Below are 16,204 nucleotides of genomic sequence, written 5' to 3' on the forward strand. Positions count from 1 at the left end.
AGAGCTGTTGGTGTTGGTTTAGCGGGCGTTTCCCAGGTTTTATGCTCCATCGTGGGTACCAATCCACGTTTCGCCCTGGGACCTATACAACCCTTTGACTGAACTCTTCAACTAGGCAAAACAAACCGGGGACTGGCAGAGGTACAAAAATGTACTGACTACTCTCCATTAGCATGGGTGGGTAGATGCCATCCATGCCAGGTGTTTTGAAGTGTTGAAAGGACAGTATGGCAGCTCCCACCTTTTCATAGATAACAACCGCTTTTGTAGTTCGTTCCAGTTCGACTTGCAGCACTTGCAAGTTGAAGGGGTTGCAAGAACAGTCAACTCTCCCCCTACCACTTTTCTCACCCATTCTCCCGGATGGTGTACTTCCCCAGGAGGGTCTGAAGTGATACCAGTCTGGAGCTCGTGAAAGTACCATCGGGTTTTCTAAGAGAGTCCAACTGGGCCTTTTAAGGACCCTGCCCAGCTTTGAACTCTCTCTTTCGCCATCCAGTTCCTCACAGTATGCTCTAAAAGAGTCCCGTTTTGAACACCTAACGAACCTCTTATATCCACGCTGTGACTTCCGGAAGTTTAACCAGTCTTCGTTCTTATTGTTTTTCCAAGCACGGTTCAGAAGTCGCCTGGTTGATTTTCCGAGTTTCTGGAGTTCCCGGCTTCACCAAGAAACCGTTTTACCACTTTTACACCGGAAAATAGGACAAGCCTAACATTTCTGAAGTACAGATTGTTAGGTCAATTATTTCACTTCTTCTCGGTCCCTCGAACGTAGGGGCGCACCCTACTTTCCAGTCATGAGACCAGCTGTAGTAATGAAATCAAATAGCTTCTCTCCTCGTGGATTGCATTTGCTGCTTGATAAGAGAGGTGCGGGCGTTTCGAGAATTGCCGGGATGGTCTGAACGATGGCGCATAGGTCGGGTTTACGCACTAGACCCCACGAAGGGGTAAGTGGCAACCATATATGTATATGATTTCCCTGAGCTAGTTTCCGGGTTTGTAGATCGTTGATAAGTAACTTCAATCCTCTTGAGGAAATCTGCTAAAAAAAAATTGCTGCAGTTGAATTTTGTTTCTACCAGTGTATCCCCTTTTCGGATGATTCTCGAAGGAAAAAGGAGAGTGATTATTACTAATAGTTAGAACCGCAACCTAGAATCTAAAAAAACTTCTAGATAGATTAGGAAATGGTTTCTAGCAGCGCCTGAAGCAAGCTAAGAACAGACTAGCGTTAGTCAAGGATAAAAATCTCTGGAAAAAAACAGAATCTACCATCTTGTGTTTCCTATATAGGACAAACATCATCATGTAAAAAATCTAAAAATCTAGTTTTCGGGTATATCATGCTGTGCAACTTTTTACTGGTAGGATAGCACTGTTATCTTTCTAGCCTTCTTTTATGTACGGTTTTTTGGCTAGGGAAGCTTTTTTACAGGTGTTTCCTTCGACAGGCATAATTGATGACGTATTGCTTTGAAGCAGGTTTTGGTTGTCCCTCCAGAAGACAAATTACAAAACCAACTGCTTTTAAACCTGTTTCCCCAATTATTTTAATTAATTAATTAGTAACAATACAAGAAAAGAACTTTTGTTTTTTGGACGTACAGGTCCTATACATGTACGCACATATATTAATGAGTTAACGTGATGCCGGAAAATTTCCCATTAATTAGTAGTGTGTTAAAACATAGATAAATATCAGCCATTCCATCATCATCCCCATGCCCAGGATATAGTACGTTCCCTCCGAAAGCATTCATTACAGCATTTTCACGTAAACAACTGTACCATGAATGTATGAAGAGCTCCCCTTCGGCAGAACTGATAAATCATTAGCAAATTAAATGAGATTGTCGGCAGCTTCGCGATAACTCATAACAAGGGAACTTGTTAACAGAGCACCTTGCTTCCTAATTTTCTTGAGCGGGGTGGCCCCGCCGCACGCAAACACATGGAGGCTTTACTGGAATTCTGCGACGATAATCTCCCAGATACTCTTTGAAAAATATGTAATTTAGTTTGAAAGACGTAAACTATCTACATATGTTCTATGCACGTATAGGTATCCTATATCAGCAGATTCAAGAAAAGGGGATTCATGTTCGCCCACCAGCCCCTTGTAAGCCCACTTAATGAGGCTTTGAATATTGCAATTGAAAATCACATTATATCTGTACGTGATCACATAACCCGAATTAGTTCAATTCTACATAATTTCAAAAGAACGAACTACATTGCATCGGATTGAATCTCGAGGGCAATCAATGAATGGAGGGAACTGGAATTCAGGGATTCATTAATAATTCGTATATCCACAAGACACTTGAAAATGTTTGCGGGAGTAATGAAATTGGTTCGTTGTTGGGAAGGCAGGAATGTAACAATTTTAAGTTCTAACATCAAAGTATTTTGTTTTTGAAGTTTGTTTGACATGAGTGCCAATATCAATTAGCTCGGTAACTACGTGGCTATGAAAACATCCAATCCAGATATTGTGGTTTTAATAAATGATGAATGAAAAAGCCTACCACATCTTACCTATTCATCTAGGGAATATACAGTAAAAAAACTCAGCAAATTACTACGGTTGGTGACAACCACGGCGGAAAACAAAAAGAGCTAACACACATTTCCATTGTACTCGGAGCTGGTTGTCAAGTCTGCTTTATGCCTGTGAAAAAGTGTATCCGGCAACATCATCTCTTTTGAAAAAATCCGCTCCCAACAATTCTACCACACTTTTTTCTATCATTAATCACTGCCTCCTCAACGCCCACTTCCCCACCGATTGGAAAAGTGCTCGCATTGTACCCATACCAAAAACGAACCTTAATCCACTTAATCCTGATATCCACAGGCCTATCTCTATCCTATCTTTTCCCACCAAAAATTTTCAAGCGGATCATTAAATCGCTCATAGACGAGCACTGTGTTTCCAACAACACTCTTCCTGAGCTCCAATTCGCCAACTGAATTAAACACTCGGGTGAGCACGCACTTCTTGTCCTCAAGACGGATATGCTTCTAGGTATCAATCGGAGGACATCAATCAAAAGCCTGTCTCCTTTTCCTAAGGAAAGTTTTCGACCAAGTATGGCAATACGGAATCGCGTATAAGCTTTCCGAAATCCTCAATTTCCATCCGCACCTCTGTAAACTAATTCTTAGCTTTCTAGATGGGCGGAAATCCTTAGTCAACATCCAACGGCACCTTTCCTCGTCCTGTACTTCCCCCGCCGGCATTCATCAGGGTTCAGTCCTTTCTATAACCCTTTGGTACCTGTTCACTGCTGACATCCCCAAACAAACTCCGCACCCGTGTCCTATCCGAATCCTTCAATACGCGGATGTCCTAATCCTTTATACCGCCACCAAAGACATCTCCCATCTTGAAGCTCGTTTGAATTCTTATTTAGACGAGCTTTACCATTATTTCACCCGTAGAAAATTTTCCTTAAATCCCGACAAATGCGAGACCATCGTTTTCCATGGAAACACTCAAAATTCACGACGATCTCATCTCTACTGTAAAATTTCCGCCTCTCCCACGTCCCTCATATAACGAAGGCACTAGGCCGTGCAACTGGTGCCTTAAGGTCCATGTATCCTATCCTTAAATACAATATCCCTACTTTGAAAAGGATTAAGCTGTTTTGTTAAAAGCAGCTTATCCGACCACTATCCATTTTCGGCTTCATTTTCTGGTCCGATTGCTCCCCATCCCAAATGGAACCACTCCACCTTAAAGAGCGCAGAATCTTACGGCACTACGCCAACATTTTTAAAAATGAATACCGTTCCTAATACATTTCTAACCTGACCCTCTATGAGTCCTGCCAAACCCCGGCCTTCCTTGCCCGTCATGCCCTCAACTTCCTGGTCAAGTGTCACTTCCATCCCAATCCTCTTGTCTACAAAGCCATGCAGATCGAGATGGTTGAAGATAACCTTCTCTGGACCCATCTGTTTCCTCAGATCCTCTTATCCCTCCAACCACAGAACCGTCTTTATGATCCCTAAGGTACAGTAGTCTTCTACACAGGCAGTTACTCCGACTCCCATTTTTTTTAAACCAACCCATCATGAGCGACCCTCCTAGCTTCTGATTCCCATCCGTCTCCCGCATGTGTGTTTTTTCTTCCCCGCATCCCCCTTTTTAAGGTTTTGTGTGAAACAAAACCTTATTAGAATCGATTCGATGTCTGTCTGTCCGTCTGTCTGTCTGTCTGTCTGTCTGTCTGTCTGTCTGTCTGTCTGTCCGTCTGTCTGTCTGTCTGTCTGTCTGTCTGTCACAGCCGATTTATTCGGAAACGGCTGGACCAATCGTCACGAAAATTGGTAGGAGTATGTAATCTGCCGTTCCCTTTACATGCAGCAACTGACGCCATTTTGTGTTAAGTTTAAGGGGGGGCTTCTCATACATGTGAAAGGAGGGTGCAAAATTTTTTTTCACAGAATGTAGCCATGTGGGGTATCAAATGAAAGGTCTCAATTAGTACTTACTTTTCGAAACTGGTTCAATATTTGATGTTGGCTGAAACATAGGGGAGTGAGGGCCCAAAATATGACCCCCAAAAAGTGTAACAGGTCTCGTTCTCAGAACCTATCCAACCGAAAAATCTGAAAAAAATCACAGTAGTGCATCTCTACGAAATCTAGGCCTCAAAATATATCCGGTTCCGATATCTGCACAAATAAAGTTAATAATAGTATATTTCCACATTTTAGAAATTTACCCGGCACCCCCCTTATCTTCATCCCAGAAGTACAAAATTTGGCATGCGTATAAAGAAGAACATAATGCATAATTTGGTGAAGTTTGAAGAAAATCAAACTATTATTAACAAAGTTATAGGGGGTAAAACTTTACAATTTTTTGTGAATTTCGTGCACTCTACAACCTGCATGACATCATCATCATATATCAATTCGTCAATACCACCACGAATGAATTGGGTGGAAAAGGATTATTTTGTTTTAGATTTTAAGTCATTTGTATGTGAATATCAATTATTCCAACGGGACGTGTGTGTATGTAGGTATATAATATATGCGTGCTAATGGACTTCGCGGGTAGTGCCTAATTCAGATAGATATAAGAAGTAAATCGGAAATATGGGTACGATCAATCTATATACGTGCCTATATGTGTACAGTATTCGAAAATAGACAGTTTGTTTGTTTAGGGTGAACGTAACATCTACGGCTGTAATATGTACGTATGTCTCGTAGTTTTGTAGCTCTATACGGATAGAAAAATGTTAGTTGAAATTTCTTAAATAAGATGAACACAAAACCTTTATATCCGAAGCGCGAGCTTCCGGTATTCCGACTTGTTTAAATATGTTCAACGAGCGGAGTTTTTTTTTCGGCTTTGCACCTCAGCTCACATCTACGGCTTTTATGATAGCGTCCGTTATGGACCTCCGGATTTAAAACTGAATTGTATGGTTTAAGTCAGGGGTAGCACGTATCACTTCGGTGAGTCTACTCCTGATGAGTTTTTCGAAAGCTTTTCTGGCTATATCAAGCATACAGAATGGTCCATATCTAGACGACAACTCAGGGTTTCCTTTGCTTTGCTCATCAACGCGAGTCTTTACACGTTCCAGCGTCAAAAAAACTGCTCCCAGCCAAGCATACATATCAGTATGTATGCAGCTCTGTCTGATGTAAAACACCAGTTTCTTATGTACCTCTGGCGGGATATCACCTTACCCTGGCCCTTATTTTTCACGGGGATCACTGCTTCTTTCAGCTCGTTTACTGTGAAAAGCAGATCATCTTTGACGCTGTTGACATCAACCCGATGCCCAGAGACGAATGTCTGTGCAATGAGACCCATTTGTTCGGGTTAAGTTTCTGTGGTATCCCAATTCCCCCTTCACTGATGCAATATCGAAGATTTTATTAAATAAAATCCAAGACTGCTGTTTAGGTTTGAAGACAGCCATATGTGCGATATGAGTCTCACCCTGGTTACCAGCTTCCTTCCACCGTTCGACGAAAGTTTCACTTTTTTGCATCCAATTTCTCTGAATGTTGTCCATGTCCTCGTTCCCTATAAGGTTTGGCTTCCTTCGCAGTATTTTTTCTGGTCGTCCATATGACAAATGAAATTAAAGTTTCGGATTCACTTAATTAATATTTTTTTTTACTTCCTTTATATTTCCTCATAACTCCCCATACAACTCAGACTAGATATAGTTGCGTTATGAAGATAAGGTTTGAAATATCCAATATCAGGAATACTCCAGCATTCGTGATCAGTTCTAGAAAAGAGGTACTAAACATGACTCTGGAGGATGCGCTGACGGGTGGCCTGATCAAGAATTTGAGAGGGTCAGAGGAGCCCTCCTTATCAGATCTTAGAATAATCAGATTCGGAATTGAGGACAACTCCGAAATAAAAACAATAGTAAGGAATCCTAGGAGAACAGATTGGCACTACTATGCAAGGCACCTGAGCAATAACACAAAGGGTCGATAATATCAGGAGCGAACTGGGACTGACAATGGTGTCAACAGTAGTCAAGTCTTCAAGGGGGGCAAGTTGGGCATTGGGAACCTTTCTGCACTAATCCAGAGGGCTTCAAAGGCTTGCGTGAGGATCAGTGGGGCAGTAAGGACGTGGAAGTCCTTCTTGGATTAATTCCCCACAATCTTAGCATACAGATGCAGGCGAGGAGGGCGATTTTCGGAATCACTGGATGCATCAGTAAGGTTGTCTAAATCGAAGAAAAATGTATATTCTTTCTATCCCGAATTACTATTATCAAGGAACAACGAAGTTTCACCTCGATAAGAAGTCTGAAACACGTTGAAGTAACAGGACAAACAAGTGAAACATGACAGTGACCTACGGCTTAAACCAGCAAATCATTACCTGGTATGATGGATCCTTCATAGCAGAAGGAACGGTTGCCGAGGGCATTGGTCCAAGGAAGACGTACTTTGAACCAATAAGCAAGCACACTAGTATACTCCAGGTGGAAATATACGCCATCAATAGATATGCCTCCTTCAACATCCAAGCATTGCTACTCTCACAGACAGTCAAGCGGCCTTGAATTCAGGTACTATGTAGATTCCTAAAGTGTGAGAGAGCCTTCAGAGACTGAACTTTTTAGGGTTAGACAAAACGGTCTGGATACTTTGGGTTCCTGGCCATGTTGGGTTAACAGACGATGAGGCAGCGGATGAACTAGCCAAGAAAGGAACAGGGACACCCCTTCACAACATTGAAAATGAGGAGGAACGGTTGTGGAAAATGTACTGGCGGATCCACCAGGAAGGCAGCACTCCAGGTGGTTCGTGGGGGAATACGAACACAAACGCTTAAAGGTATGAACCTCGACAAGGCGAACGTCCGGATCATAATGGGAATACCTACTGTTCACAGCCCACTATACTATCACCTGGGAAGCTAGGGATATCTACGGGCCCTATCTGCAGATTCTTTGGAGAGAATAACGAGGTCTCCATATTTGTTCTGGCACAGTGTCCGCCACTTGTGCAAAGTAGTTTGAGGCACCTGGGAGAATAATCAATACCATATGTTATTTACATAGCATGCTGGTCCCAAGCCCAGGTAAAGGAGGAGGGTTTGAGGGAGAGTACTCTGTACTATCCTCAGTAAATCAAAAATAAAGTGCTGAGATCAGGGAAAGACACAAATACAGTATAATTAATCCAATTCTACTTGCCTGTCTTTCCAAATAGAGAACCATTTGGCCAAGGTCCATGACCCGGTAAGAGAGCAAACAGATATCATCAAAGTAGTCGAGGTTTTTGAAGAAATATGTCATTCGCTACTGAACTCCTTCACGTCCTCCGATCAATGCTGCATAAAGAACGTCACCAATAACAAGAATAAATAATTTCGGTGACATTATGCAACCCTGGTGGACTCCACTTCAGACTTCAAAATCCTCCGAAATTTTACCTTGATGCAGCACATGACATTTTTCGCCATCATCATATGAATGTGTCCGGGTAGCTGAGTGGTTAGAGCACAAGGCTGTCGTACGGAAGGTCGCGGTTCAAATCTCGCTGGCGACAGTGGGATTTGTATCGTGATTTGACGTCGGATACCAGTCGACTCAGCTGTGAATGAGTACCTGAGTCAAATCAGGGTAATAATCTCGGGCGAGCGCAATGCTGACCACATTGCCTCCTAGTGTACCGTTACGGTCTTGAATGAAGTGCTCTAACACACTTCAAGGCCCTGATCCAATATGGATTGTTGTGCCAACGATTATTATTATTATTATCATATGAATGCCCCTCATTCATTCATGTTCACGCTGTGGATAGCTTTCTCGAAATCGACGAAGAGTAAGTGCAGTTTAAATCCAAACTCCGCACACTGTTCCAAAGTGATCCGTAAGATGTTCATGTGGTCAATGCAGGAGGATCCGGAGCGGAACCCAGCCTGCTGTCTGTCGATCAAGCTCCCGAGATATTCTTTGATAGGTTCCACGATTATTTTAGCTATTATCATTGCGACGGCAGGGAGCACGCAGATATCCCTCTAATTATACCACTCAAAACATGTGGCCTTTTTTTGGAATCTTAACGATCATCCCCTTCTTCCATTCTCTGGGAAAGATTCATGATACCCAAGATTTCCGTACGATAACTCTGCGGGGGGACCGTCAAGCTCCATGGCTTTACTCTGTTTGAGTGCATTGATAGTCGAAATGGTTTATCTTCTTCTTGGAGGAACAGTCCGTATCTGCATGTTACGGTGACAAGCCATTTCATCCATAACAGGAGGAACCTCACCAGATATAATACGGTTTAGAACCATGGTGAATTGTTCTTTCCACTTCACCAATTGTTTGTCATCGTGGATAAGAAGTTGACCGTTGACGTCCTTCACAGGATCATCGGAAGATTTACTACTTCATGCAAGTTCATTCGTGATGCGGTATACAGTTCTGAAACTATTGCGAGCTGCGGCATCTTCCGCTTCCCTAGCCAGCGCAATAGCATATTTTCTATTCTCACGGCGTACGCTACGCTGCACTTCTCGGGATTTAACTCCATATCGAAGTTCAAGCGCGTCACGCCTGCCATTAGTCGCAGCGGTCAGTGCAGCCTTCAACCTTCAACCGACGACCTGCGCAGCACCCGGGAAAAGAGCATTATAGATGGCGGCCCAATGTTCATTGATATTCTCAACCGCGTTGTTAAGTAGATCGGCCGCTCAATCAGCAAGATAGGTATCCCACTGTCGGGCGACAGCTGGACCCTACAAGCGGCGGCTGTTGAACTTAAGGAATCGCATCATGGTGGACGCAACACGCAACCGAACGTAAGCTACCATCAGATGGTGATCCCTTTCGAGGCTGATGTCAACGCCTCTCCTGTTACCCACATCCAAAAGACAACCCCTAAATCTACCGCTGATCGCGAAGTGGTCGATCTTATTGCATGTACGGCGTCGGTCAGGTGAAACCCAACTGACCTTATGGCAGTCTCTGTGCTAGAACAATGTGCCACCAATGACAAGGCGGTGCAAGTCGCAGAAATTCATGAACCTCCCAACATTATCGTTGCAGTCGCTAAGACCGTGCTTCCTCATCGCATGCCCGAGCAAAGTGTTTTCAGCTTCCACCTTGGCGTTCACCTATGCCGACCAAAGGGTTGTATAGATCTCAGCGCGAAACGTGGATTGGCACCCACGACGGAGCATAAAATCTGGGAAACGCCAGCTCTATTACCAAATCCAATCTCCACCTCCCGATGATAATCGCTAAGAGTCTTTTTTAATGGAAAACTGCAAACGGAAAAGGGCGAAAGTAGTCCTCAAGATTCAGAGTTGAGTAAGGCTGACCGGCCGCGGAAAAGCCTCGGACAAGATGAATTTTAAAACAACGAACTCGGAAACGACAACGGAATAACGATTTGCGCATTTTCTCAAGGAACATGCACTCCCTGCACACAAAACGCTGCTCAGCAGCTAGCTGATACCCTGTCCCAATATAAGGCTAATATAACAGCATTACAAGAGATGCGATGGACAGGGACCGATTTCCTGGAGAAGAGTCACTACCCCATATATTATGGTGGCCATCCATGTGCTCGGAATAGGTTTCTTAGTGAGGGGGAACCTGCTGTTATCGGCTTTGAAAACAAAAGCAAAAGACTATCCAAGACGTTTGCGTGGCAAATTTAGAAATATAAACCTCAGAAACGTTCACGCTCCTACAGAGGAGACTGCACAGTCAGAGAAGGATACCTTCTACGAGGCAGTTGAACAGACCCTCGGAGCCAATCCCAAGTGTGACATCACGATCATACTTGGAGATTTGAACAGTCAAGTAAGGACGAAGACCATATTCAGGCGATACGTCGGCTCCGAAAAGTTACATAAAAATACAAAGGATAACGAACTACCGATTATTCAGTTAGCAGTACCGCGCGAAATGGTTGTTGAAAGCCCCTGGTTTACGTGGAAAACGGTCCATAGACATAGGTTGACCTCTCCAGACCGAACCACTTTCTATCAAATTGACAATGTGCTGATCGAACGAGGCCACCTGTCAGCCTTGATGGATGTAAGAACATATAGAGCGGTTAATATAGACTCGGATCACTATCTCGTTCGCATGGTGCTCCGAGCTTGAATCACAACGCCACCTACAATCCCCTTTGACAATTAGGTGAGAGTGAATACTGAAGCCATTCACGACACAACCCTTCGTAACGCCTATAAGGAGGAAATGGATGAGGTAAAAACCGCAACTAACAGATGTTCTGGAGATGAAGCATCAACAAATGATTTTCACAACCACCTGGAGAAAAGTCGGAACGACTGGTTCGACGATGAATATAAGCTGCCAACGGAACGGAAGAGTGCTGCATACCGAATAATGTTGCATTCTCAAAAGAAGCGGGCAAGAAGTGACTTCACAGACAGAAAAAGGAAGCCTGGGAGAACCAAAAAGTCTGTGAACTAGAAAAGTACAGAGAGTAACCGCACCAGGCGCGGAAGTTTCACCAACAAGTCAGTAGGATGAAGCCTTCTTCACCTCGATGCTCATGCTGCCGAGACAAAGAGGAAAATCTGGTTTCCGACGGAAATGGGCATTTTGCCAAGTATAGAAAAAAGAATCCCCGCAATCCACCGGCTTAAAAAACATAAGTCCCCAGGAGGCGATGGAATTACGGCCGAATTGGTTAAATATGAAGACGACCAATTACACCAAGTGGTTCGTCAACTTATAGGTGTGGGGCAACGAATCAATGCCTGACCACTGGCAACGGTCTCAATCTGTCCCATATATAAAATGGGAGACATCACGCAGTGCAGCAATTATAGTGATATTAAGTTGCTGAGTACCATCTATAAGATATTCTCCGCTAAGTTGCTAGGTCGGATAGCCCCATACGTCCAGGACATCATTGACCCATACCAAAGAGAGTTCACTCCAGGCAAATAAGCAACAAATCCGTTTTCTCTCTGTGGCAAGCGATGGAAAAACTGTTGGAATATATACATTAGTTGCATCATCTTTTCATCGATATTGAAGCCGCCTATAATAGCATAGCCAGGATAAAACTGTACACAGCCATGAAAGAATTCGGTATCCCTGACCCTGACCCTGATCAATGTGCCAGATAAAAGCAGCAGGATCACTCTCAAGACCATTCATCCAGATTGAGCAGGAAGAAAACGAGGCAGACCCTGCCTGAGGTGGAACGATGGCCTAAGTCAGGACGCCAGACAGCTTTTAAGGATATCGAATTGGTGGAGCTCGGCGCATAACCGGGATGCTGGAGTTCCTTATTAAGGCAAGCCTAGGCCAGATACCGGTTGTTGCGCCGTTGATGATGATGATCCAATATCATCACCAATAGGAATGCTGATTCTACATCAAAATTTCCACTCAACAAGAAAAGGAATGAAAATTAAGAAGCAAATCCCCGGAAATATATAGCAAACTTTAATTGCTATTAGTCGGGTTCCCAAATCTCACTCCAGTTCAGAAAACGAAGATAACAGTGATAAATAATATGCGATAGTGTCCTTTCCTAAACTGTAAACTTCTGAACTGAACAATCATATTTTAATCGTATTTTCCATCCTCAAAGTTCCTTGGTACCAGGAAATTTACAGAAATGTGATTTCCTGCTATTTTGATTTGCATACATCAAATTTACATATATCAGAGGATGATAACGAATTCCCCAAAACAATATTGAGGTTTATCGACGAATAATATATGATGTTTGGTCCAACTAGACACCCTCGATATATTCTTGATTGTGTATCCACGGTTAAATAGCTGGTATTTCCTATTCAATGCCATCAATACTATTCGTATTTATTGTGAAATCAACACCACTTCAAGAGAAATTTCATCAATTAAAATTAAGCTTTTCATGAAAAGGATGATTTCCCAACTCATAATAACATCTTATGTAAGAGTTAAGTCCATTACAACCCTTTAGTCACACAATTATGCTAATGCGTTTAATAGAATAGAAATGGAAATGATCCTTTTCCGGGTTGCTCTATGAATTTCCCACTCCATTCAGCCGAGAGTGTTTTGCAAGTCCAGGACTCTTAGAACAATCTTCGAAACAAAAACAGTTTAGTTTTATTGAAATTAGATTTAGTTTGTTGTGGGGAGACAATGATTGGGTGTTCATGTGGAAATTATTATTGGAATATGGTTAGTATGTATGTAAATATCCACCCCCAATAAGCAAAGATTCCCATTGACTTCTTAGGCTTATTGCAAAGAGCATGCATAATATCATCAATTTGAAGATGAAAGCATAAAAAATTCCATCAACATTGGTTTGGTAATCTCCTTTAAAATACGAATACATTCCTTAGAAATATGCTTCTTACCTGTCAGAAAGGATAGTCTTCTCATGGCTGGAAAAGGATGATTTCCTGACGTATCCAATATATCAAGTTGATAAACTTCGCCTCTTATCCTATATAGTTTCCTATGAAAGTCTTCAATGGTTGGGGTGTAGGACTCGTCGAACTTACCGCCGAGAAATCGAGCGACTAAGGCAGTCTTTCCTACTCTAGCTGACCTGCAATGAAATGTAATGGAAATTTAAAAAGATATTCGGAATTGAAAATTGTGGTTCTTATTCGATCAATGCCAATGCCCTCGAATAAAATAGAAAAGGTAAGCGAAATAATTCGATATTGACTAGAATCCCAAAACAGGACGACAGGAACATAATGTAGATGGCTAAGGAAATACCATATTTATCGTTCGTGGAATACTGGATTCATGAATATTTGTATGCAATGAATTTAAATTTCTGTGTATAAAGCAAATTCGTTTTATGGTACAAATCACGGGCAAACTAGCAAAACAATCCTTGAATTTCTGTTCACTTCCAGGAATTCATTCTATCTTTGCCTTATTTTATAGCAGATCTGATTTACCTTTTGACCGCTTTGGAGCGTTAGATACTTTTACTACTGTTAGATACGTAAATTAATTACAAATGGTTTGAAACTTTCGAATCAATGTCTGCCCGTCTGTTTATCCTTTTTGGCGTTGAACGTTGGAAATGTTTAAAATCATCCGGTGGTTCCTAGCATACGATAATGCCAGATTTTTACAAAATAAAACCACCTCCTTCTCCTTCGCTTACCTTGCGGGCCCGCAATTTTGATATTGCGTCGCTGAGCAGAATCCAAAACTCCCCCTTCTGCAACAGATGGTAGATATCCTTCATTAATTTGTTAAAAACATAGTCTGCATCCTCCGGAATCATCTCGCGTATCGGGCAATATGCGAAGTCGTCACGCCCGAAACGATAAAGGTATGCACGGTACCCTCTGTCTTCGCTTAAGAGTTATGTCGCAACTAGCTTTAAAGTGCCTTCGTTTGATCCATTTTGAGACATCTGAAATAACCCTGTGAGTCCAGCGTCCTTTAGGCGAATGATCCCATCATTTTTGTCAATCCAAAATAGCTCCACTTCGCGCTAATTGCCGACGATAGATGCAGGGCTCCAGGAATGTATACGATTTGTTCGCCAAGTTGTCGATGGGAACCATACTTACTTCACACATACTGCTTCGTCTGATGTTGTGCGGTAAGCGCACGAGGTTCGCAATATACTCTTCCGGTATGGAACTGCGATTTTTCTTGTGTTTGCTTCTAGCTTCAATGACGATGCCCAAACTGGAGCTGCATAAAGCAATATGGAGCTGACGACTCTCGGGACAAGAACTTGACAACGGAAACTTTTACTGCTAAATTCTCAAGATGGAGCTTGAATCTCAATCTTTAGTCAACCATACATAGTTGTTCGTCACCCCTTGGTGGCATCAACTACACATACATATTCCCGATTACCTGCAATGCCCTCCAACTCTTCGAGACGCTCGCAATCCTCCTCCACTGTTCTGAATCGTGCGCCCTTGGAACGACCCATTCATCAGCCATCTTGGGGGAGTGGATTCCACTGTATTGCGTAGCCAGGAATGCAACTGTCGCGCCTCCTTCCTGTGCGCCGACCAAGTTCTTCGTTAGAGATAGTGTCAGGCCAACGTTCTCCAAAGACATGACGCAAACAGGAAAGAAAGCTTGGAGCTTTTGGGTAACAGTGAAGTTCACTGTCCCTCTGCTGCTCCCATAAAGCAACACAGAAATAACACTAGCATAGAACAGTCTGGACTTGATATTGGTGTTGAGGTAACTTCATTTCCAGATTTTAGACAGATCAACGAAAGCGGATCTAGCGCAGTTAATGCGTCGGACAACATCTTGATCTGTACCGCTGTCCCCAGAAACCATACAAACTGATCGACGCCTTCGATTCTTTGCCCATTAATACATATAAGGAGAATCTTGGTTTCGTTTTTTGTCTATCTTCACTACTTGCCGCTCTTTCCAAATCCACAGCGATTTGGTCAAGGTCTATGACCCGATGAGACCGAGCAGATATCACCACCGTTGTCGAGGATATCATTGTCCACTGAATTACTCCACGCCTTCCGGACAAGGCAGCATAAAGAACGCCATCGATAACAAGAAGAATTCATATCGGTGACAGAATGCAACCCTGGCGGACTCTACTTTGAACCTCAAAATCCTCCAAGATTTTACATCGGTGCAGCACGTGATATTTTGCGTCATCATACATCACTCTCATAGCCATCAGTGTTTTCGGAATGCCTCTTCCCCGCAGAGCATTCTTGATACACTCCCTGTTCACGCTAAATACCTCTGCAGGGAAATTGCCAAGCCCAGTGACTTTACTTCGTTTCAGTGCATCGATGGCCAAAATGATTTCGCTTCTAGTCGGAGGAACAGTCTGTGTCCGCATGTTACGGTAACTAGCAATTTCATCCACAACAGGGCAAGCCTCACCGGATGTAATACGGTTAAGAACCATAGTGTAATGTTCTTTCCACCTCTTCATTTGTTCATCATCGTGGATGAGAAGTGCATCGTTGACTTCCTTCACAGGACCATCGAAAGATTTGCGACCATATGCAAGCTTTTTTGTGATGCGGTACACAGTTCTGAAGTCAGTGCGATTTGCAGTATCTCCCGCTTTCCTGACCAGTGTTGATTGTGACAACGTACATAACGCTCAACTTCTTGGGATTTCGCTCCGTATCGGAGTTCAACCGTGTCGCATCCACCATCACCCGCAGCGGTCAGTAGCGCCTTCAACACCTGCCATTCATCGATCCACTTCTACGATTCCGCATCCAGCCATATCGTAAGACATCTCTTCAGGATGTGGCGACGACCTGTTTAGCACCCGAGAATAGAGAATTTTTTATGGCAACCCAGTCCTTATCGATATTCTCAGGCAGGTTACTCAGGGCATCTGCCAACTGATCAGCAAGATAGCTCACCCACTGTCGAGCGACACCTGGATCATACAAGCAGTCGATGTTGGGTCGCAGCTATCCAAAACTGCAAAAAGTGATGACCGCAACACGGAAGCGAACGTAAATAACCATCAGATGCTGATCCCTTTCCAGACCGATGGCAGCGCCTCTCTTGTTACGCACCTTCAGGAGACAACTCCTAAACCTCCCGCTGATCGCGAGGTAGCCAATTTGATTGCTTATACGGTGTCAATCAGTCGAAACCCAGCTGACCTTATGACAGGCTCTGTGCTGAAATAATGTGCCGCAATAAACGAGGCGATGCAAGTTGCAGAAATCCACGAACCTCCAACCGTTGCG

At 43.2% G+C, this 16,204-nt stretch overlaps 1 protein-coding gene across 1 annotated transcript in view; it reads right to left on the reverse strand.

The window, feature by feature from the left end:
• The window catches only part of LOC119649002 (dexamethasone-induced Ras-related protein 1), a 192,561-nt gene that overhangs the window by 9,531 nt on the left and 166,826 nt on the right, over window positions 1-16,204 (reverse strand). The window contains exon 3 of the mRNA XM_038050944.1: window positions 12,875-13,068. Coding sequence (XP_037906872.1) covers window positions 12,875-13,068 — 194 coding nt within the window. The remainder of the gene's footprint in view (window positions 1-12,874; window positions 13,069-16,204) is intronic.

This window comes from Hermetia illucens, chromosome 2 (genome assembly GCF_905115235.1).
Source record: "Hermetia illucens chromosome 2, iHerIll2.2.curated.20191125, whole genome shotgun sequence".
Taxonomy (NCBI): Eukaryota; Metazoa; Arthropoda; class Insecta; order Diptera; family Stratiomyidae; genus Hermetia; species Hermetia illucens.